The sequence below is a fragment of the Mus caroli genome, chromosome 10 (assembly GCF_900094665.2).
Source record: "Mus caroli chromosome 10, CAROLI_EIJ_v1.1, whole genome shotgun sequence".
Lineage (NCBI taxonomy): Eukaryota > Metazoa > Chordata > Mammalia > Rodentia > Muridae > Mus > Mus caroli.
This window is the reverse complement of record NC_034579.1, coordinates 38,802,282-38,825,860: the sequence shown is the minus strand read 5'-3', so window position 1 is coordinate 38,825,860 and position 23,579 is coordinate 38,802,282. Positions and strand designations below refer to the sequence as shown.

Below are 23,579 nucleotides of genomic sequence, written 5' to 3'. Positions count from 1 at the left end.
TTACTGGGGTTTTCCTTTTTTTTTCCCCTTTCAGAGCTGAGGACCAAACCCAGCGCCTTGCACTTGCTAGGCAAGTGCTCTACCACTGAGCTAAATCCCCAACCCCTTTAGCAAACATTTTAGCTCTGTGAAACTATTTCACCCTACATTGCTTAGCCTGTATGTAAAAGGATCATTCATCGCAGAAAACAAAAACGGTAAATATTTAAACATTTAGATACAAATAATACATATCATATTTCCAGCTGATATAAGGTATACAATGTATTATACACACACACACATTCATACATACAGTAAGTAAATGTAAAAATTATAAAAGAGAGAATACTGGACAGATCAGGAGTTTCTAGATTCTGGGCTCTCTCAGATTCTGGGCTGGTGGTTAAAATCATCCAGGTAGGGCTGGAGAGATGGCTCAGAGGTTAAGAGCACATCTGCTCTTCCAGGGGTCCTGAGTTCAATTCCCAGCAACCACATCGTGACTCACAACCATCTGTAATGGAACCTGATACCCTCTTCTGGTGTGTCTGAAGAGAGCAATGGTGTGCTCATATACATAAAATAAATAAATAAGTTTTTAAGAAAAAAAAGGGGGAGCTGGAGAGATGGCTTAGTGGTTAAGAGCACTGACTGCTCTTCCAGAGGTCCTGAGTTAATTCCCAGCAGCCACATGGTGGCTCACAACCATCTGTAATGGGGTCCAACATCCTCTTCTGGTGTGTCTGAAGATAGCAACAGTGTACTCAGATAAATAAAACAAATAAATCTTTAAAAAAAAAAAGAAATATTAAAAAATTCACCCAGGTAGCTCGTGAAAAGCAGAGATTCCTAACCTCCTGTGTGTGGGACTCTGATTTGTTTGAGATCACTGGCCTGGTCTATGTCTAACATCCTTTCCAATTTATGCTGCTCTGTACATCAGTGCTGACTGAAGAGAACAATGATATGGTCTCCTTAGGACCTGCGGAAGAACGCAGTGCTGTAACGTTCCCCTTTCCCGACATCTGCCACTTATCATGTGTCCTTCCAGCAGAGCAGGACATTATTAAAATAACTTTCTCACTAGGGCCCAAAATAGGCTAACACGAAAGGAGGCTGCACTCTGGCAGCCAGTCCTGGTCCTCCCTTTGTCACGGCACTCCTCCCGGGGGCCCTGCAAATCCTACTCGCCTGGCAATTCCCTGGGGCCTTCATTAGGAGGGTCTTCAAAGGGGCCCAGTCATCTCTTTGCCTCCTGTCCACGGGCTTCTTTTCAATCCAGGTCATGAGCAAAGACTGTAAGGTTTCCCAGTCTTCAGCAGTTCACAGAGAATGTAGAGTTGGAACCTTGTTTTATCTTTTAAAAATATGAAAATAGACAAGAACGTGCTCCAGTGCTCATGGGCCAGGAGCACTCCTCAGACAGCCTGGCTGAGCACTGTAAGGCAGGATTCCCTACAGAAGCACGGCAGGCCAGGCTCTGAGCGGGACAGTGGAGGAAGTGGTTCACTCCCAAGGTTGGGAGGACCATGGCAGACAGACTCCTGTTGGTAAGTAGTGGTCTTAGGCTTTCTATAGGTCAAGTGACAAAGAAGGATTAGATGACATAAGCAAACTGTTTCCAATTTCCAACTACTATTGTCTGGACTTGAAAGCTGTATATTGGGATACGATTTTTTTCTAAGTGTATAAAAACTAATATTTCACTCTGTGTGTGTGTGTGTGTGTTGTGTTGTGTTTGCAAGAGACTGATCATCTTTACCTCTGAGGTTATTTTCCCCAAATGTTATGTCTAACCTTTTATCTTACGTAGGCTGGCCTTGAACTCACAGCAATCCTCTTCAAGCTTTTCAGGTGCCGGTATTCCAGACTTGTAGTGCTGCCCATTGAACCCAGGGCAAACAAACTGATTGGGCCACCTCCCCAGTCCAAAGGGCATCCATCTTTTTAAACCTTCTGGGAAAATTATCTCCTCTTTTCCAAGTTTCTTCTCCTTTCATGATAAAGACCCAATCTAGAACTTTCTCTGAGCTGGGTTGCTCTGTCCCTTAGCTCCGCCTCTAGCCCTCCCCATCCACCATCTTTGCGGGGCTGCTAACACACTTATTTACCTTTGCATAGTCTTCCTTTCTTTAGATGACCATTGGCTATTTGGGATTAAACTATAGATAATGCGTTGTGTGTAGTGATTAAAACACATTGTAAATTCAAGGATAAGCTGAGCTACAGGATGAAACAGTCTCATCCCACAAAAGTTATAGACACCATGTTGTTCACCACGTTTTTAATTTTAGTTATTTTTATGTGTATATGTATGCTAGTATGTATGTGTGCTTGCATGTCTGTATGTATACCAAGTCTGTTCAGTACTCATAGAGGCCAGAAGGGGGTGTCAGGTCCCCCTGGAACTGAAGTTCCAGGCTGCTGAAAGCTGCTGATAGAGGTGCTAGTGACTGACCTCGACCCCCGAAAAAGCATAAAGCACTCCCAAATGTCTCCAGCCCGAGGTTCACCTTATTTTCCTTCTAAGAACGCAGCGTTCCTCTGCATAGCCACAAGTCCTTTGTCATATCCAACAACTCTGTCATTCATTATAGATAATATTTATATGTTGATATTATAAACATTATATTTAATATATTATTAAATTAAATATGTTAAAATATAAATCTACATAAATATATTAAATTTTACTTTATGTTTTGGGTGTTTTTCCTGCCTGTATCTATGTACACAAATGTACAGTGCCCTCCAAGGTCAGACAGGAAGGCGGGTCTTCTAGAATGGGCATTAGAGATGGTTGTGAGCTGCCATGTGGATGCTGGGAACTGAACCTGGGAAAGTTCTATGTAAGAGCAGTAAGTGCTCTTAACTGCTGAGCCATCTCCTAACCCCGCATATTATTACAGTTTTATTTTTTTTAGACAGTGGTCAGTAGGCAAGACAGTTACACAGGTGACTTTTTTCCCTAGCCAGTCTCTTTAGTACTGAAGCTAGGCATGTCCACTGTTTCCCTATGGGTTTAATAAGTCATCTGTAGGCTCTGAGCCCCCTGCAACTGTCTACTTCTCTACTACCATACAGACATATATATATTTGGTTGGTTAATTGGTTGGTTTGAAATAGGGTCTCACTGTGTAGCCCAGGCTGGCCTTAAACTTGTGATATGCCTGCCTCAGACTCCAGAGAATTGTCAATTATTTAAGTGATCATTGATGACTCTAATAGTTACATTTCTCCTCACTGTCACAAACGCCTGACAAAAAACAACAAAAGGAAAAAAAGGGTATTTTGGCTCCCGGCCCGAGGGGCTCACACTCTGAGGGTGCCACCCATCAAGGCAGGGAAGGGACAGCAGCAAGTGTGAGGCCGTCGGGGAGCACTCTGCCGACTTTTCTTTTCACCTAGACCAGGACTTCAGCCATGGACTGGTGCCCCCTAGTTAGGTGGGTCTTCCCACCTCAGGTAAACTAATCTAGCAAGTCCCTCATAGACACGCTCGGGTTTGTTTCCGTGATGAGTCTAAAGCCCCTCAAGTTGACACTCAAGATTAATCATTGTCTGGCTATAAAAATAACCATGTTTTAAAGGTGCTTTGCTTTTGCAATGGCAGAAATATCAATTATCCCTGGGTTCTTTAGAAAAAGCAAGGCCCAAAGTTTTGTTTTCCTTTTTTGAGACAAGAACTCACTCTGTAGCTGAGGCTGACCAGGGACTCAGTTTGCAGTCTAGGATGACCTCAAACTTGTGGCAATCCTCCTGCCTTAGCCTCCTGAGCTGAGATTACAAATGAGTACTGTCATGCCCTGCGTGGAGAAAACAGTTTTCCCGGAGCAATTCTCTGTGCGTCTGCACTGAGAGGCCCTGGGGAGTACAGTGCAGGAAGCTCAGGTGTGCACAGAGCAAGGGAAAGCACATCCCACCCTTCACCAGAGTGTCGGGATACGGCGGGAGACAGACATGGACCAGAGCCACTTGCCCCGAAGTTAGAGCAGTGCAGGGTTCTGGCTGCCAGGCTTGCCAGCTATAAGGCTTGAAAGGAGTAGAATATGAGGAAGGCCTTCTCCATGCTGTCTGAACTGTCCTTGCCTATTAATATTAATAATACAGCACAGGAGGCATCTGGAAGAAAGCCAATCCCACTCAGCTCAACTGCTGGACCATTACGTCATAACATCTCTTCATCCGGGAACGGGAGGGAAATGTCAGTGTTGTTGGAAATAGTTTTTCATATTCTCCTCCTTTGGTTCACTGGGAAGTGAGGAAGCAACACACAGGCATGGAAAGCTACAGTGACCAAATCCTAAAAGAGAAGAGAGGCACTGGTGTTGTCCACTTAATAAATCTCTCTCTGCCCAGAGGTCTTAATTATTCCTAGCCACCTGATCGATGCTTTTGGAGAATCTGGGGAGGCATGAACTTAAAGTTGCCCAGTTTGACCAGGATAAAACAAACAAACAAAAAATCTACTGTAGCCTCAGAATTGCCACGACCAAGAAACCAGGATAACTATAGGGACATTTGCCCAGTAGAAGGTCCCACAGCAATGGCCATCAACCTGCACCTCAAGCTTGCTGTGTTGAGAATCTAACAGGCTGGCTTTTCCATTTCCATCGGGCCCCCTGTTCCCCAGCTATGGCGTCTTGCTTGCCTCCGAGTGCCTCTCGCCCACACCTGCCAGCTCTTCCTTTTCCTTTCCATCTGACAGTTTTAGCTTGGACACATTTTTCTCCGAACCTCCTTAACTTTCTAGCATGAGCAGGTTCCTCAGAGTCTTAACTGGTCTCCACTACTTCCTTGTTCCTCAAATCCCATCAAATGTAACCACAAGGCCTTAATGCTATCTGGCTTAAAAACATCTCAACACCTGCTTTACAAGTTCACAGGCAATCATCCTGTTTCTGGTCATGTTTTAATTTAGTGGCATTCATAGAATACAAAACTCACTACTTTACCCACCTTAAGTGATACAAGTCACTGGCAATTACTGCATTCACAGTGTTGCACAATTATCACTATCAAGTTCCAAACATTTTTATTACTGCAAAGGAAAGACGTACCTTTGAATGGTCCCTCCCCATTTCCCTGCCTCACAGCCCCTGACACCATTAATCCGGCTTCTGAGTGTGGATGTCCAGCCCTTGCTGGATATTGCTTACTGTCCTGTTATTTTAAAATTCATCTATTCTTGTGTATATGAATGTGTGCACATACCACACGGAGTGTGTGGAGGTCAGAGAAAAGCTTTTAGAGGAGGGCTATGGCTATGTCTCCTTTTAGCATGTGAATCCTGGGGTGCAAATTTAGGTTGTCAGGCTCTATGGCAAGGGTCTAAACCCTGAAACCCTAACCAAACCCTGTTTTTCATTATTTAGATTTTACATGTTAAAAAAAGTGTACTGTACAAGTGGGAAAATGGTTAAAAAAAAAAGCTTTATGGTTTTAGGACAATATGGCCACCAATGTCTGTACAATATATCAAGTCAACATGGAAAACTAGAGTTCTTTTGTCCCCCCTTTTCTGACATTCATGTAGCCCAGGATGGTCCTTAAACTTAGTGTGTAGCCAAGGAAATTGAACTTTTTATGATCCTCTCTGACCTCCAAGAGCTGGGATTATAGGCATGAGCTACCATTTTTAACTCTTCTAAAATGAACAGCACAGCTAAATTTCTTCAAAATTACATTTATTTAATTATATTTATTTTATTTTCTATGCAGGGTCTGCTATGCAGTCCTGGCTAGCCTTAACCTCACAGAGATCCCTTTGCTTCTTGCCTCCTGGGTGCTGGAATTAAACATACAGTTGATCACATCTGGCTATGCAAAATCTTTTAAATATAGGTAGTAACTAGTTACTATTTCAGAGCATTCTGCATTTGCCTTTTATTGCCTCTATTTCCTACATTTCATCCAAATTAAACACAGAAAGAAAGAGAGAAAGAGAGAAAGAGAGAGAGAGAGAGAGAGAGAGAGAGAGAGANGAGAGAGAGAGAGAGAGAGAGAGAAAGAAAGAAAGAAAGAAAGAAAGAAAGAAAGAAAGAAAGAAAGAAAGAAAGAGAGAGAGAGAGAGAGATAAAGGGGGCTGGAGAGATGGCTCAGCGATTAGGAGCACTGAGTTCAATTCCCAGCACCCACATGGAGGCTCACAACCACCTGTAATGAGATCCGATGGTGTGTCTGAAGACAGCTACAGTGTACTCATATACACTAAAAAAAGAAAAAGAAAAAGACAGAAAAGATGCGGTCTTACTGTGTGGCTTTGGCTGTCTCCTCCCTCAGCCTCCTGAGCACTGTGGTTACAGGTGTGCACCACTACACCAGGTGCTTGCTCTTCTCTGAACTTCCTACACACATGCTTTTCCAGCTGTGTCACTTTTCATGGCTTTCCTTCCTGGGAAGCATCCATTGCCACCTTCATAAGCAAGCCCTTCTTGGGGAGCTGTACGGCACGCCACCATTTCCAAAGCCATGTCCCAATTTCTTTCCTCTGCCCACTTCCCCTCCTCTGGCATTAATTACACTGACATTCACATCTGTACATTACCGCCTCGGGGATCTTATGGCTGCACCCTTTGTAATCAGTCACTTTGTTCTCTGACAATACAACATAGGACTCTGCCCCCCTGCAACCCCTCTACACTAGTTGTGGCCATTTATTTGGAAACATTTTAAAAATAATATTATTTTAAAAAATAATAATATTTTAAAAATATTATTTCATATGTCTAAGAATGTATGTTTTGGCTGCATATGTCTGTGTGCCATGTATGTGTCTGGTGCCCATAGGAGCCAGAAGAAAGCAATAGATCCCTTAGGACTGGAGTTACACATGGTTATGAACTAACATATGGGTGCTGGGAATCGAACCCAGGTCCTCTGGAAGAGTAAACTGTATGCTTAACCTCTGAGCTGTCTCTTCAGCCCAAGACAGAGTCTTGATACTTAGTCTAGGCTGGCCTCTAACTAAGAATCCTCTCCCTCTACCTCCTGAGTGCTGGGATTCTTTTGATTATAATTTATTTTTGTGGGTTTGAGACAAGGTCTCACGTAGCTCAAGTTGGCCTCAAACACCCTGTGTAGCTAAGGATAACTTTTGACTTGTGACCTTCTTATCTATGCCCGCCAGGTGCTAGGATCACAGGTGCGCACTACCATGCCTAGTTTTATGTGGTGCTGGGGAATGAACCCAGGGCCTGGGGTACATTGCTAGGCAAGTACCCTAACAACTGAGATGCATCTGTAGCCCAAGGTGGGATTACTTAAGGGATATTTTAATTCAGAAGATATCTAGACTTATGGCATAATCTGAGGTCATTCAAATAGTTCTTTCTTTTTTTTTTTCAAATAGTTCTTTCAAATGTTCACAGCATATACCTTCTACGTAGAGAATACTGTTACCATTATTTCCTTATAAATCCCTCAAACTAGTGCAGGCATGATGGCATATACATGTATACCCAACATGTGGGATCAAGAATTCAAGATCATTTCCAGAGCCAGCCTGGGATCCATCAGACCCTGTCTCAGCGAATCATCCATACATTCCCTCCCTCGCCACAACAAGAAATGATTCAGACAATCTTAGACACAAGCAGCTAATGAGTGCTCCTAATGTGTACCTCTTCCATTTAAGAAACTGCATGTATCATTTTAATGCACAGCAGACTTATCTAGCAGCCTTTGTTTCCCTTTTTCAGTAGAAAGTAACAGCATGGTATCAGGAACAAGTGTGGTGCGGCGCGGCCAGCAACAGTAATGGGTAATGCACTTGAGATGTTTCATGGTTATGACAGTGTCAGAACGTGGCAAGCCTAAGTGACATGTCACTACTTTCAGGGACAGCCGAGATTTTAATCATAATTCTTATTTCTTCAGGTGACTTATAATGGCAGCAGAAAACTAGCAGGATCATTAAAAATAAAGCTTGCTGACCTGCAATAGCCCCTGGATGCCCTGAGAGTCAGAGCGCTGCAGTTCTCTGAAGGATACACTCTCTTTCATTAGAGTCAAAATGAAAACTGCGTAATGACTTTCCACCCATTCACCGACTACAGTCTCACTGATCATTACCTTTCAGCAGCTTACATTTACATTTAAAATTAAGGTAGTGAGGATCTGTTCGGTACGGAGACAGTGCTCAGTACGCACTCAGCTGATATATGACCCAGGTCTCTGTCCCTAACTGTCTCCTGAGAGAGGGTGTATACGCTTATGGCTCAGGGCTTGGCAACACAGTATCGATCCATTGATCCTTAGGATAGCTGAAGGGGGATTCCGAGGAGGCAGAGCCTGATTCAGAACTCCCAAGGCACTCTTCACACTGCTGCTGAACAGGTTCTAAGGGGAAGCAATCGTCTTGCTTCTGTGACCAGTCAATAATCCTCACTCTCTATGCAGGCAAGCAGCGTCCATTCAACACAAGTGTCTGTACAGAGCAGAAAGTAACTCGACATGAGGTAATGAGACATCACACGGGTCTTCCAGCATCATGAAGTAGAAAGAATTTCTTCTAGATGTACTTATTGTATGTGGATGAGCACTTTACCATCGATGTATGTGCATCCCTTTGTGATTAGTGCCTACAGAGGCTGAAGGGGGCGTTGGATCCCCTTGTGACCACACCGGATCACCATGGAGGTGAGGCAAACATAGCTGGGTCCTTGGAAAAGCAACAAGTGCTGTTAACTCGTCAGGCATCTTGCCAGCTCCCTTTCTCTCTCTCTTTTCAAAAATTTATTTATTTTTATTTTATGTATATGACTGTTTGACAGCATTTGTGTGTCTGGTTCACAGGGAAGTAGGAAAGGGCACCAGACCTCTTGGACTAGAGTTATAGGTGATAGTCAATCACCATGTGGGTGCGGGGAATTGAACCCAGGTCCTCTGCAAGAGCAACCAGTGACCTCCAGTCCAGCTCGCTCTCTCTCTCTCTCTCTCTCTCTCTCTCTCTCGTGTTTATTTTTTTGAGACAGGCCTTACTCTGTAGCCCTGGTTGTCCAGGAACTAGCTTTGTAGACCAGGCTCTCTGCCCAGTGTTGGCATTAAAGGCATATGCTACCATGCCTAGCATTTAAATGCATTATTTTTGTTTTTAATTATTTATTATTTTGTAAGCAAGCACATGCAAATGTGGTAGTAAGAAGACAACATCTGGAGCCTTCTCCTCTTCTGCCCTCAGGTCATCGGGCCTATCAGCAGACTGGCTTAGTCACCTCAGCAGTCCCTGTGTAAGGCTTAGAGATAGATCTTTTTCTTTCTTTCTTTTTTTTTTTTTTGAATTTAATTTTTTAAAAAATATTTATTTATTTATTATATGTAAGTACACTGTATCTGTCTTCAGACACTCCAGAAGAGAGCATCAGATTTCGTTACAGATGGTTGGTTGTGAGCCACCATGTGGTTGCTGGGATTTGAACTCAGGACCTTTGGAAGAGCAGTCAGCAATCTTAACCACTGAGCCATCTCACCAGCCCAGATCTTTTTCTTGTATTGCATCTCTGACTTAAAAAATTTACATTTCAGATTCATTTGAGAAACTAAAGCATACTTCAGAAATGACCCAGTTCAATGCCATAAACATAGAAGATAATCAAGAGGCTATGAGAGAATGCGATTACAGTTATACAATACTGCAGAGGCCAAATCGGAGCCCAGGCCTTAAAACTCCTGCCTTCCACGGGCAATTTTACAAAACAGAACTGCCACCAGCCTTCCCCAGAGACAACCAAACTGTAAACATATGCATGTATACACACACCCACACGCACCCACACACTCTTCTGGACAAAGGGGTGCTTTCCCAAGCACCTGTGCTGGGGTTAGTAGTAATTAATAAATGAATTTGTTATTATTCTTAGGGATCTTACAGTCAAATTCAAAACTGGAGGAAGACAGGGTAATAGAAGGGTAAACAGAAAATAACAGAAGGGTACGTCACACGCAAACTGGATGCTAACGAGAAACTGTGATTTACAATGGAATGCCTTCTTAGGTTGTACAAACCCTGTGTACTATCTCTGAGGCATTCATAGATCATTATCTTGCTGAGGTTTATGTAAACATGTTATCACAATCTAGATGACTGAGGTAACTTACGTAAAGAGTTTTTATTCTGAGGAATGAGGTCCCCGAATGGGAAATTAATTTTGAATTTCTCTTCTCTTTACCGGGAACCCCTTCTTCACAACTGAGACAGGAAAGCTAGTGGGATGGAGAGCAAACACCAGTCTCTCCCAAGGGAAGGGGACTTGAAGTGTCCACAGGGTACATGGGTGGAGGGTGGAAACTGTCTGTCTGCTCACAGCACCACCTCAGTGAGTGCTGGCCTCCACACAGGTCCATTTGAGTTAAGCTGACAGTCAGGAGACATGTTTTTCTAAATGGTTTCCCTTTGAATCTAAAAGTCCATCTGGGGGTGGTGGCTTTGGTTTTAGGACATTTCATCAACTATTTAGGACATCCTGGAGTACTCCTGTCTAGATTTACAACTCGTATGTCTGCAAAGAACTGAGCACTGACATGGCCTTCCCTAAAATATCGATGCTATGTCCACATGATTATCTAACTCCTGGAGAGAGCTGCTAACTTTCATTTAACTCATTCAGTGTATCTTTTCAACCAAATGTAAATCTGCAATGAATTCTAATGCAACCCAATTAGACTTAGGAGCACCATCTGTAGATATATATATTCAGCTCAGCTGTCAAAAAATCGCGCACACACACACTCCAGTATACAAGGCTCAGTAGCTGTGCGCTATCCCATTGTCTCATACTTAACCATCACTTTTCATGTTGGTTTGTTTGTGTTTGGAGGCAGGATCTCAGAAAGCTAGGATGAGCCTCCTGATCCTCCCGCTGCTACCTGGGGTTCCAGGCATAAGCCACCACACACAGCTCACTAACTTTTAAATATGTCAATTTTAATTTTTTCTTCTACAATTAACATTTTAGTATATATTTTGGTGTGTTTTGCCTACATTTCTGAGAGTTTTCTTACGACTGATTCCTAGAAGTGAAATTAGATTATAGTTTTAAAATGGAAACAAATAGAATAATATTTAAATGTCATGCAGTATAAAACTTCTTTAAAATAAAAAAAAGACCCAGCATCCCACACACTCCAAGTCATTCTCTTAGTCTGTTCTAGTTTCTGACATTTCTTGTTCCTGATTTGAAAATTTTAGACATTATTCATTGATGCATGAAAGAGACTCTTAAATCTCTTATGTGTTCAAACATGCTCCCCACCTTCTTCCTATTCACCCCTACTCTCTGGTTAGTCCATACTCCGGTTGGTGCCAGATGATGACAATCAGGTGCAATCCCAGTGTGACTGCAGTGTGCTGCAAACCCTACAACTGCCCACCCCCGTCACCCCCCCTGAAGCCCCTCGTGTACAGGAACTGTCTTCCCTGCTCCCCAGGGAACTGCTGCAGTATTCACTGCTCTCTGGAGACCAAGGTGGCTGAAGGACACTGCAAAGGCTGGGAAAATGGAGGTGGTTTGGACACAGAGAAGGGAACATGGCATTAACATCCAGTGCAGGCTAGGAAGGCAACCACATCTGCCCTAGGCTAAAACTGGAAAAAGGCTGGAGAAAACCCAGAATGCAAAGCCAAGTCTCAAACATAAGCAAGACCTGATGGAGGGAGGGCAAGCAGGAATGGACCAGACTGCAGTGCGGGCTGACTGCAGACTCCCACCCATGTGTGCTCTGTGGGACTTCTCATGATGGCTCTGAATGGTCCTCATTTTCCTCTCACTCTGGTTCAATGAACCTACTTTTACAATTTTGCTTAATAGTTTTGAAAAAAAAATGGTATTTGTATCATTCCATAAACAAAATCTATTTCTTATAAGATACTCAGGACTTACATTTTTATGCTATATAAATATTAGTCTCTAAGCTATATGTTATACTGTGATTACATTTCCTTTCTTACGCACATTTCATTTTACTTTACAGTAAGATAATTGCTTCACTTTATCATATATTCAATGTGGCTCTTTTAGTTCTTACTTTCTTGGTTTTGGGAATTGTCCAAAACCTCGTGCCTGCTGGTCAGCACTTTAAACCAAACTCACCCCCAGCCTTTCTTATTCTGACTTTTTATTTTGAGGCATTTTAGACCTCACTAAGCTGCTCAGGTTGGCTTTAAATTTACTCTGAAGCTCAGGCAGGCCTCAGACTTAGGATCTGCCTGCTTCAGCCTCTGAGAAACTGGGATCCAGGCCTGGCAAATATAGCCATTCAATTGCTTGACACTCTTACATAGAAAGATGAGGGAGGTCTTTGATGTCTTGCCTTGATCCCGTGGGGGCCGTTGGAGCTAGATGGTTGTAAGCCCCCATGTAGGTTCTCTGCATAGTAGCAAGCACTGGGCCATCTTTCTAACCCCCACATTTTATTTTATTTTTTTCAGATAGCATCCCACGTGGCCCAGGCTGGCCTCAAATTGGGTAGCACAGCTGAGAATGACCTTGAACCCATGCTCGCCCTGCAAGCACTGGGCTTATAGGTGTATACCCCATGCCTGGCCTTGGTAATGCTCAACACAGCCAACCACATCAGGTAACTTATCAACTCCAGTGTTTACTCTTAGAGATACTTCTCTGGGCGCAGGGCAGATGGCTCAGCAAGTGTGAGGACTGTAGCTTGGATACCCAGGACCCATGTCAAAGCTAGAGGCAGCGATATAATCTCTTACCCAGTGCTCCTACAGGGAGATGGGACGCAGAGACAGGGCACTCCCTAGAAGGTCCTGGGTGAGCCAAAAAAGCCCTGCCTCAAGCCGAGCAGTGGAGGACCACGCCTGTAATCCCAGCACTTGGGAGGCAGAGGCAGGTGGATTTCTGAGTTCGAGGCCAGCCTGGTCTACAGAGTGAGTTCTAGGACAGCCAGGACTCCACAGAGAAACCCTGTCTCGAAAAACCAAAAACCAAACCAAAACAAAAAAAGCCCTGCCTCCAACACACTGGAAGCAAGGCACCTGAGGTTGCAGAGGCAGGTGGATTTCTGAGTTCAAGGTCAGCCTGGTCTACAGAGTGAGTTCCAGGACAGCCAGGATTCCACAGAGAAACCCTGTCTCGAAAAACCAAAAACCAAAACAAAGCAAAAAAAGCCCTGCCTCCAACACACCGGAAGCAAGGCACCTGAGGTTGTCCTTTGACCTACACATGTGGGCTAGGCCACATGTGCACTGCCACTGACATACACCAACACTCTCACACACATAAATACACATGCACATTACACACACATACACACAGATACACACAGGCACGCGCGCACACACACACACACCCACCCATACAGAGCAGAGATAGCCATTAGCGCAAGACTTGTTAGCATGACACTTAGGGACTTAGGGATTTGGACTGATCCTGTAGCTGACTTGCTTGGGTTTGAATCATGGATATCCTGTGCGAGAGTTTAATAATTACTTATTCTCTCTGTGCCTCAGACTCCTGCTTGGTGCTGCTATTGCAGGCCTTATTATTGTTCATGTCTGGATCTAATCACCTACGCTATATTTTAACGGTGCTGGGGCTGAACCCAGAGCTATGTGCAGACCATGGAGCCATGTCTTCAGCCCCATCTCGTGTCTTGATGGAATATACGTTGTGTACTCTCGGGAACAAGAGCAATTTTCCAGCGATCCTGCAGATCTTGAACTCACAATGTCCCTTCTTCATCCTGGTGAGCACAGGGAGTGAGCGCAGGCTGTGTCCCACGCCCAGCTTCTGAGCTGCCTAGTCAAGCTTATTTTGTTTTATTTTTAATCTATTATATATATATATATACACAAGCACTTGGATTGCATGTATGTGTACATTGTGTGTGTGCCTGGTGAGCCCAGAGGCCAGCAGAGGGCATCAGATCCCCTGGAATGAGAGCTACAGAACACTGTGAGCCACCACGTGGGTGCTGGGAACGGAGCCTGGGTCCTTTACAAGAGCAACAAGTGCTCTTAACCATTGAGCCATCTCTCCATCCACACAAATGTATTCTTCCTCTTCTTGATTTATTTTATGTATGTGAGTATACTGTAGCTGTCTTCAGACTCATCAGAAGAGGGCATCAGATCCCATTGCAGGTGGTTGTGAGCCACCATGTGATTGCTGGGAATTGAACTCAGGACCACTGGCTGAGCCATCTGTCTAGCCCCAAATTTCTTCTTATTAAATAATTTTTATGTTTTATAGTCTGGTTTCTTGTTCTGGGGTTGTCCTTTTTCATATACTACCTGGGCCAGTTTCTTAGGTTTAATATTGAACATAATGTGTCTAAAAACATCTGTCTCCCCTTGCATTGCCTGCTTCCGCTAAGTCCCCTTTGTCAGTTTGCTTTAGACTCCCTCTTTCAGTACCCTTTTTCTCAGTACTCCCTCTTTTCTCAGTACCCTGCTGTGCTCTGCTCCACATTCCTCTCCAGGGTGAGGCAGCTAGAGATTCTGTCATGGATTGCAGAGACTGGTCATTGTGGATGACTGTCCAAGGGAGTTTTACTGAGGCGACCCCAAACTGCCACCTCTGCCATTCTTTGGTGCCTGACAGCTCCCTAAGAATGAATCTTCCGGGCTGGTGAGATGGCTCAGTGGGTAAGAGCACCCGACTGCTCTTCCGAAGGTCCGAAGTTCAAATCCCAGCAACCACATGGTGGCTCACAACCATCCATAACGAGATCTGACTCTGTCTTCTGGAGTGTCTGAAGATAGCTACAGTGTACTTACATATAATGAAAAATAAATAAATTTTTTTTAAAAAAAAAAAGAATGAATCTTCCAGTTTCCTTCTTGGTGACTATGAGGGACTTTGAGCAGGCTGCTAGCATTCTGGGAGTCAGTACAGGAAGAGGGTTAGGAGAGGGGGAACTCTTTCCTCACTGAGGTGCTGTGCCATAGGATGCTACCCCTAGATCCGTACCCTCAGCTGTGCCTGGATCCATTCCTACATCTATAGACCCAGTATAATAATACCAATTACAACCATGAGTTAAATAAATACCATGATACCCTAGATGAAAAGGGTACCCGTTTCTGTACTAAGATAAATAGTGCCCCTAATCTGCCTAGGCCCCCTTTACTCCACGCCCTTTATTCTTCCCACTTCTCCATGCACCCCCACCCTTCTGGCTTTGATAATGTCTCAGAATGGGTGCTAAGGTCCAAGTTTGTTTTAAAATAACCCAACAAGCTGACAGACGGAGCTCATGTTATTCTGCAGCTTGCAATGGAGTCCACAGATGGGAAATTGCTGTCAGTTAAAGGGTGGTGCTATTACCATGCCCAATTTCTGAAAGTCGTTAGGAAAAAAAAATCCCCAAAGTTAATTAGCATTCTCAACAGGCACTAGTGCTGTGTGATGGTAGTCTACAAACTCAGACATAAGTGTGGCCTCCAGCTTATAACTAATATTTTACCTCTGAAACATGTAGGTTATAAAGAGTCTTATCTGTAAAGAAAAGGCTTTTTTGTTTTAATGGCTGATCTCTATCTTTAAACCACCATGAACTAGGAATTTTGTTCTAGGATCAACTATAATGGTATCAAAAACAGGAGTGACTTCAACTTACCTCTCCAATCTGCTTAATCCACAAATCTCTTCCAAGAAACTCCTGATGTAAGACTACAGGTGCTGAGTTTAGGTTAAAAGTCTTAGAGTCACCGGCCTTGTCTTTAATAAAAGGCTGGAGGTCAGAATTGATCTAGAAGGAGAGTTAGAGGACTGTGAGTGATAGATACATCAGTTCAGGAAGCAGCAGTTACATAGCGTCCCCATGCACTTTCATGGGGCTTAATAAGCACAGGCACAGCCTGGATGCCTTAGAAACAATCTTCTCATCTTCAGCCCCTTCTCCTTCAACGCTACGTTAAATGCAGAGACTTAAATAAAAACAATAATCAATACAACTAGTTTATAAGAAAACTCAAGTTTTAACGAAATATGAAAAAGCTCATCTGGAAATTACACACAGATATATATACACACATATATAGACACAGACATGGACACATACTCTAGTCACATACAAACATATAAACACTCATACACACAGGGACATGCATACATAGACACACACAGACATAGACACATACACATATAAACACATACATGTTGCACTGGCTGGTTTTGTGTGTCAACGTGACATAGCTGGAGTTATCACAGAGAAAGGAGCTTCAGTTGAGGAAATGCCTCCATGAGGTCTAACTATAAGGCATTTTCTCAATTAGTGATCAAGGGGGAAAGGCCCCTTGTGGGTGGTGCCATCTCTGGGCTGGTAGTCTTGGGTTCTATAAGAGAGCAGGCTGAACATCCCTCCATGGCCTCTGCATCAGCTCCTGCTCCCTGACCTGCTTGAGTTCCAGTCCTGACTTCCTTTGGTGATGAACAGCAGTATGGAAGTGTAAGCTGAATAAACCCTTTCCTCCCCAACTTACTTCTTGTTCATGATGTTTTGTGTATGAGTACAAACCCTGACTAAGATACATGTTATATATACATGTACACATACACACACAAACATGTATGTATTTCTGTCTTATATAAGTAACATTTGAAAGTATGTAACTGATTTTTTTTTTTTTTTGAGACAGAGTTTTTCTATTATGTAGCTTTGGATGTCCTAGATAACTTAAAATTTAAAGTTAAATAGAGGCAACCACAAAGCAGCTGGTTTGGTGATGTTTAATATTTCACATGTCATTGAAAAGAAGGAGTTATTAAAGCAGTCCTCCCTTCTAGCCTCTCCTACTCTTGGGAGTGTTCTCGCTTTTTCTTAATAAATCTATGCTCTAGCTTTGATTAAAAATATTAAATCATGAATTAAAATGGAAGCTTTCAACTTTATATAGTATACTTTCAAATTTTATTAACTTTTCAATATTTGCTTAACATAGGATTTTCAAGGGAACTGTAACAAAAATAAAAAACAGTTTCCCATTCTGTGAGGGTGATATTACATGTTATTTAATAATTTAAAGGAGTTATTTTAAGAATTCTTTTAGGTGGTAATAAAATATAAGCATCAAAATTATATAGTATCTGCCAATTGTACTGCTTATATAACTACCATTGTCTCCGACTGACATATTTCACTCACACAATAAACTTTCTTTCAAGATATAAAAGCAGTTTATTAAGTGCCAACAGTTTTCAGGATGCAGAAGGCGGGGTGTGCAAATACCTTGTGACTCATGGCCATGTGCTTCCCGTACTGGAATGCCATGTCTTGGACCGCAGCATCATGCTCTGCTAACTCCATTGCAGCCTGGCAGCTCTTCGCTAGCAAGGCACAATGGGACAGGAAAGTCTGCTCCTTCCAGGTCGACATTCCAATATCATCTGTGATAGAATTTCCCTGAAGATGTAAGAAAGGCCAAGATGAACAGGCTTTAGGGTTAATTTCTCTGTGATGGAGAATAAAAGCATTAAAAACTGGCTAGGTCTGGTGGAATACAGTTGCAATCCCAGTAACTGAGAGGCTGAGGCAGGAGGATTATGAATTCCAGGTTAGCCAGGGCCACAATAATAAATAAACAAACAAACAAATAAATAAAAACCAAGTAAGAACGGACTAGCAGCACTCCTGCTTCTGCAACAGGACAGACCTGAGGAAGCTGAGCCCGGGCTCCAGCTACGAAGCGCAGGGCCAACATGACTGCTTTATCTGAAGCTCAAGAACCTCTATAAAATATACTTAGCACATGAGGCAGACATGTAGAAATGTTAGCTCTCTAACTTGACCTCTGCTTACAGGAGCCATCAGTTCTGACACATGAGGATCACACTGCATTTAACTGTGATGAAAACAGTAAGGGCATCATGAAGACAGGGCACACTGGGAAGACCAAAATGACGACAAACAAGAAGATATCTGAACATGGTAGCAGGGAACAAAACTAATAATCACCATAATAAATCATAACTAAAACGAATCAGAAGGCGTACAGACAAGCCCAACCCCAGCAACACATTTTCTCCTATGATTAGGCCACACCTTCTGTGGTGGGCTGAATAGGCGTGTCTCCCCCTCCCCCCATAGACTCATGTGTTTGAGTGTTTGGCCCATAGGGAGCGGCACTATTAGAAGGTGTGGCTTTGTTGGAGTGGGTGTGGCCTTCTTGGAGTAGGTGTGGCTTTGCTGGTGGAAGGGTGAAGAATGTGGGGGCAGGCTTTGAGGTCTCCTAGGCTCAAGCTATGTCCTGTGTGACATAGTCTATTTCTGCTGTTGGAAGATCAAGACGTAGAACTCTGGGCTCCTCCAGCATCAGGTCTGCCTGAACGCTGCCATGCTTCCCACCATGATGTTTATGGACTAATACATCTGAAACTGAAAGCCAGCCCCAATTAAATGCTCATGGTGTCTCTTCACAGCAATGGAAACCCTAATGAACACACCTCCTAATCCTTCTCAAACAGTTCTATTCCCAGGTGTTAAGCATTAAAATATATGAGCATGGCGGGGGAGGAGGGGCATTCTTACTAAAACCACCATGGTTAGGGATAAAAGAAGAAAGGAGGGAGGAGACTAGCATGGGCAATCTTGAAGGAAGAAGACGATGTAGTAGTGTATTTGAGTATGGAGTGGAGTAGGGCAAACAGAAAAACAGAAACACTGAACTTCATCTAGCCTCACCTGGTAATATCAAGACTCAGTAATTAAAAAAAAAAAAGAGTGGGGCTGAAGAGATGGCTCCATGGCTCCAGGGTTGACAGAGTACTTGCTGCTCTTGCATAGGAGCTGAGTTCAGTCTCTAGTCCTCCCTTACACTGGGTGGCTCACAAAGACCTGTGACTCCAGCTCCAAGGGATGCTTGCCCCCTTGGGGGCCTGTACTTACATGTATGTACCTACACACACACACACACACACACACACACACACACACACACTCTTAAAAAAAATGATTGATTCAGACAGGCAGTCAGTGGAACAAAACAGAGTTCAGAAAACAACCAAAGCATATGCAGAAAATTTCTATATTTTATGGAAAAGTCCAAGTCAAGTTAGAATTTCCAGTGAATGTGCCATTTACTAGAAAGAACTATTTGGAAAAAATGAAATATGATTTTTGTTTCAGTCTATGATAAACTCCAAATGGCAAAACCAAACCAAAGCAAACTATTACGCAATCCCAAGCCAAGTAAAGACCTCATGGGAGAAAATGGAACTCCCCCAAGTCCTCCCCACACGTCTACCTCCTAACTCCTGGAGCTGTGCATTAACCTTATACAGCAGCAAGGGCTTTAAAGACCAGGTGGAATTTAGTATTCTGAGATGAAGGATAACTGAGTGGACAACACACAGGGCCTCTTTGGGCTGTTTGTGTAACACACTCATTTATGTATCATGGAGCAGATCCCTGCAAACCAATTTAGACACAAAGGTCTATAAGCAGCTTGTCCACATGAAGCTCATGGTCCAGGGATAGAAACAACAACAACAAACAAGAAACCAGAAACATGCATGCAGATAGACAGAGCTTTCAATGTACATTAGATGTGGCTATCATAACCAATTTTCTTAGCATTTTAAAATTGTACATTAATTTTAATTGTGTACCATTGTATATGTGTACATGTAATTGTATGTGTGTAAAAGGCTAATTGCAGGACCTGAAACCACCAAAGTGTTAGCTCTGCTCATTATGCATTTCTTACTGGGATTTAGACTCTTTATTATTCATCATTTTTATATCTTTAAATTATTCATGGAACAGAAAATCTCTGAAAAAGATTATTCAGATAACCAGAAACAATTAATTTATGGTCCCCTGAAATCTACTCCCATCACTTAATTGGACCATAAGTTAATAACTCTGCTCCTGAGTTAATCAGAAATGTTATTCCCTGAACATCAAGTTATTACTTAGTATGAACTTGGTTATTAACAAAGCGAAATCCTTCTGTTCATTTCTACCAGATTGCCGCATATTTACTAAGAAAACATGTTCTAGGAAAACTAATGTATAATTTTAAAATACCAAGGAAACTAGTTTGATTGTTTGTTTGTTTTTGGAGACAGGGTTTCTCTGTGTAGCCCTGGCTGTCCTGGAACTCACTTTGTAGACCAGGCTGGCCTTGAACTCAGAGATCCACCTGCCTCTGCCCCGCAAGTGCTGGGACTAAAGGCGTGCGCCACCACGCCCGGCTGGAAACTAGTTTGAAAGCCACATCTAAATCAGTATCTTTAAGTATCAGATCTACAAAATGGGTATGCAGGGCCAGTATACGAGATTTAGATATATTTACAGTGTCACAGTATCTACAGGTTTAGATAGATTTTAAGTATATTCTTTGAGAATTTTTCACATGAACTTCATCTATCCATATCTATCTCTCTCTCCCTCCCTGTATGTATGTATGTATGTATGTATGTATGTATGTATGTATGTATCTGGAGAGGCAGGGTTTCATGTAGGCTAGATTGTGTTGGGAGCGACCCTGTTTGAATGTTAACTGCCTTGTCAGCCATAAGTGCTTACTTACCAAGTCTTGGCCTTAGTGGAAAAATATTATCTAAGTTGAGATTTCTGTGGGAAAAGTTGAGGCCTCTATGGGAAAGCACTACCCCCAGTTAAGAACAAATAGCTATAGATCTTGTGGACAGGTACCTAGCAAACCATTCTGTTCTGTTTCTCCTGCTGAACTTTTTACCTTTTTTACTTTTTAATCTTGCTTTTGGGAACAGGTGCGTTCCCCCAGAAACAAAGCGATTCTGTGTCACCCCCCCCCATAAGATTTTACCTCAACTTTTTTTTTTTAAGATTTATTTATTTATTTATTTTATGTATGTGAGCACACTGTAGCTGCAGAGATGGTTGTGAGCCTTCATGTGGTTGTTGGGAATCGAATTTAGGACCTCTGCTCATTCTGGCTGGCCCTGCTTGCTTGGTCCCTGCTCACTCCAGCCCAAAGATTTATTTATTTATTATTATAAATAAGTACACTTTACTTAGGATATCCTCCAGACCCATCCATTTGTCTAAGAATTCATTATTTTTAATAACTGAGTAGTACTCCATTGTGTAAATGTACCACATTTTCTGTATCCATTCCTCTGTTGAGGGACATCTGGTTTCTTTCCAGCTTCTGGCTATTTATTATAAATAAGGCTGCTATAAACATAGTGGAGCATGTGTCCTTCTTACCAGTTGGAACATCTTCTGGGTATATGCCCAGGAGAGGTATTGCGGGATCCTCCGGTAGTACTATGTCCAATTTTCTGAGGAACTGCCAAACTGATTTCCAGAGTGGTTGTACCAGCTTGCAATCCCATCAGCAATGGAGGAGTGTTCCTCTTTCTCCACATCCTCCCCAGCATCTGCTGTCACCTGAGTTTTCGAATTTAGCCATTCTGACTGGTGTGAGGTGGAATCTCATGGTTGTTTTGATTTGCATTTCCCTGATGATTAAGGATGTTGAACAATTTTTTTAGGTACTTCTCAGCCATTTGGTATTCCTCAGTTGAGAATTCTTTGTTTAGCTCTTTAACTAAATAATAAATAAAAACTATTAACAAATAATAAATAAATGAAGGGATAACATTTGAAATATAAATAAAGAAAATAATCTAATAAAAATAATAAATAAATAAATAAATAAATAAATAAATAAGTACACTGTAGCTGTCTTCAAACATACTAAAAGAGGGTGTCAGATCTCATTATGGGTGGTTAAAATAGCCCATTTTAAAAATAGGGTTATTTGGTTTTCTAGAGTCTAACTTCTTGAGTTCTTTGTATATATTGGATATTAGTCCCCTATCTGATTTAGGATTGGTAAAGATCCTTTCCCAGTCTGTTGGTGGCCTTTTTGTCTTATTGACAGTGTCCTTTGCCTTACAGAAGCTTTGCAATTTTATGAAGTCCCATTTGTTGATTCTTGATCTTACAGCACAAGCCATTGCTGTTCTGTTCAGGAATTTCCCCCCTGTGCCCATATCTTCAAGGCTCTTCCCCACTTTCTCCTCTATAAATTTCAGTGTCTCTGGTTTTATGTGGAGTTCTTTGATCCACTTAGACTTGAAAAGAACACACACGATATGCACTCACTGATAAGTGGATATTAGCCCAGAAGCTCAGAATAGCCAAGATACAATTTGCAAAACTACATGAAACTCAAGAAGAAGGAAGACCAAAGTGTGGTTACTTCTATCCTTCTTAGAAGGGGGAACAAAATACCCATGGAAGGAGTTACAGAGACAATGTTCGGAGCAGAGACTGAAGGAATGACCATTCAGAGACTGCCCCATGTGGGGATCCATCCCATAAACAACCACCAAACCCAGGCACTATTGCTGATGCCAACAAGAGCTTGCTGACAGGAGCCTGATAAAGCTGTCTCCTGAGAGGCTCTGCCAGTGCCTGACAAATACAGACGTGGATGCTCACAGCCATCCATTGGACAGAGCACAGGGTCTCCAATGAAAGAGCTAGGGAAAGTACCCATGGAGCTGAGGGGTTTGCAGCCCCTTAGAAGGAAAAACAATATGAATTAACCAGTACCTCCAACTCTCCCTGGGACTAAACCACCAATCAAAGAAAACACATGGTGGGATTCATGGCTCTAGCTGCATATGTAGCAGAGGATTGCCTAGTTGGTCACCAATGGGAGGAGAGGCCCTTGGTCCTGTGAAGGTTTTATGCCCCAGTATAGGGGAATGCCAGGGCCAGGAAGCAGGAGTGGGTGGGTTGGGGAGCAGGGGTGGGGAGGGGAAAGGGGATTTTCGGATGGGAAACTAGGAAAGGGGATAACATTTGAAATGTAAATAAAGAAAATAATAAATAAATAAATAAATACATTGTAGCTCTCTTCAGACATACTAGAAGAGGGCGTCAGATCTCATTATGGGTGGTTGTGAGCCACCATGTGGTTGCTGGGATTTGAACTCAGGACCTTCGGAAGAGCAGTCAGTGTTCTTACCCATTGAGCCATCTCGCCAGCCCCCTGTACCTCAACTTCTTACATTCCAGGATGACCTTAAACTCTTGATCTTCTTATGCCTTCCCCAAGTGCTGGGATATGGATATATGCCACCATACTCAGTTACAGAAAGTTTTCCTTTTTCCTTTGTTGTGCTGTGGACTGAACCAAGGACCTCCAGCATGCCAGGCAAACACACCACCATCGAGTTGTAGCCTCAACTTTGTGTATATTTTTTAAGGCAAGGTCTCATCATGTAGTCTAGGGTGGCCTTGTAATTGTTATTCTCTTCTTTAGCATCTCAAGTACTAGGATTATAGGCCTGGATCAGCCCAGCCATACATGATGTTTGTCTGTATATTTGTGTATTTGTTGTTTGAGCTGGCCTAGAATTCATAGAGGACTGCCTATCCCTACCTCCCAAATGCCAAGATTAAAGGGGCGTACCACCATTCCTGGCTCTACATTAAGTTCTTACCAAAGATTTATTACGTATAAAAGATGATATTCAGTGAATATTTACTTTTGATGGGATTTCTTAACAACAGTCAAACAGAGGTGTCTTAATTGAGACTGCTGTCACCTTGCTCTCGAGCTCATGATTTACTTTGCTTAGGTAAAGCTGGTTGAAAGTATGGAGGGCATGCTACTGTTGCCTGAGATAGCA

The 23,579-nt window shown here is 42.7% G+C and overlaps 1 protein-coding gene and 1 long non-coding RNA gene across 3 annotated transcripts in view; one reads left to right on the top strand and one right to left on the bottom strand.

Annotated features, from left to right (window-relative positions):
* The window catches only part of Pdss2 (decaprenyl diphosphate synthase subunit 2), a 215,006-nt gene that overhangs the window by 30,802 nt on the left and 160,625 nt on the right, over nt 1-23,579 (bottom strand). For both annotated transcript variants that reach the window (XM_021173960.2, XM_029482521.1), the window contains exons 5-6: nt 17,173-17,346; nt 15,562-15,693 (exon numbers count right to left, since the gene is read on the bottom strand). In XM_021173960.2, coding sequence (XP_021029619.1) covers nt 15,562-15,693; nt 17,173-17,346 — 306 coding nt within the window. The remainder of the gene's footprint in view (nt 1-15,561; nt 15,694-17,172; nt 17,347-23,579) is intronic.
* On the top strand, nt 1,142-14,627 carry LOC115032138. Its single transcript, XR_003837782.1, has 4 exons — nt 1,142-1,532; nt 12,410-12,558; nt 13,451-13,686; nt 14,422-14,627. It is a non-coding gene; the product is annotated as an uncharacterized LOC115032138 (long non-coding RNA).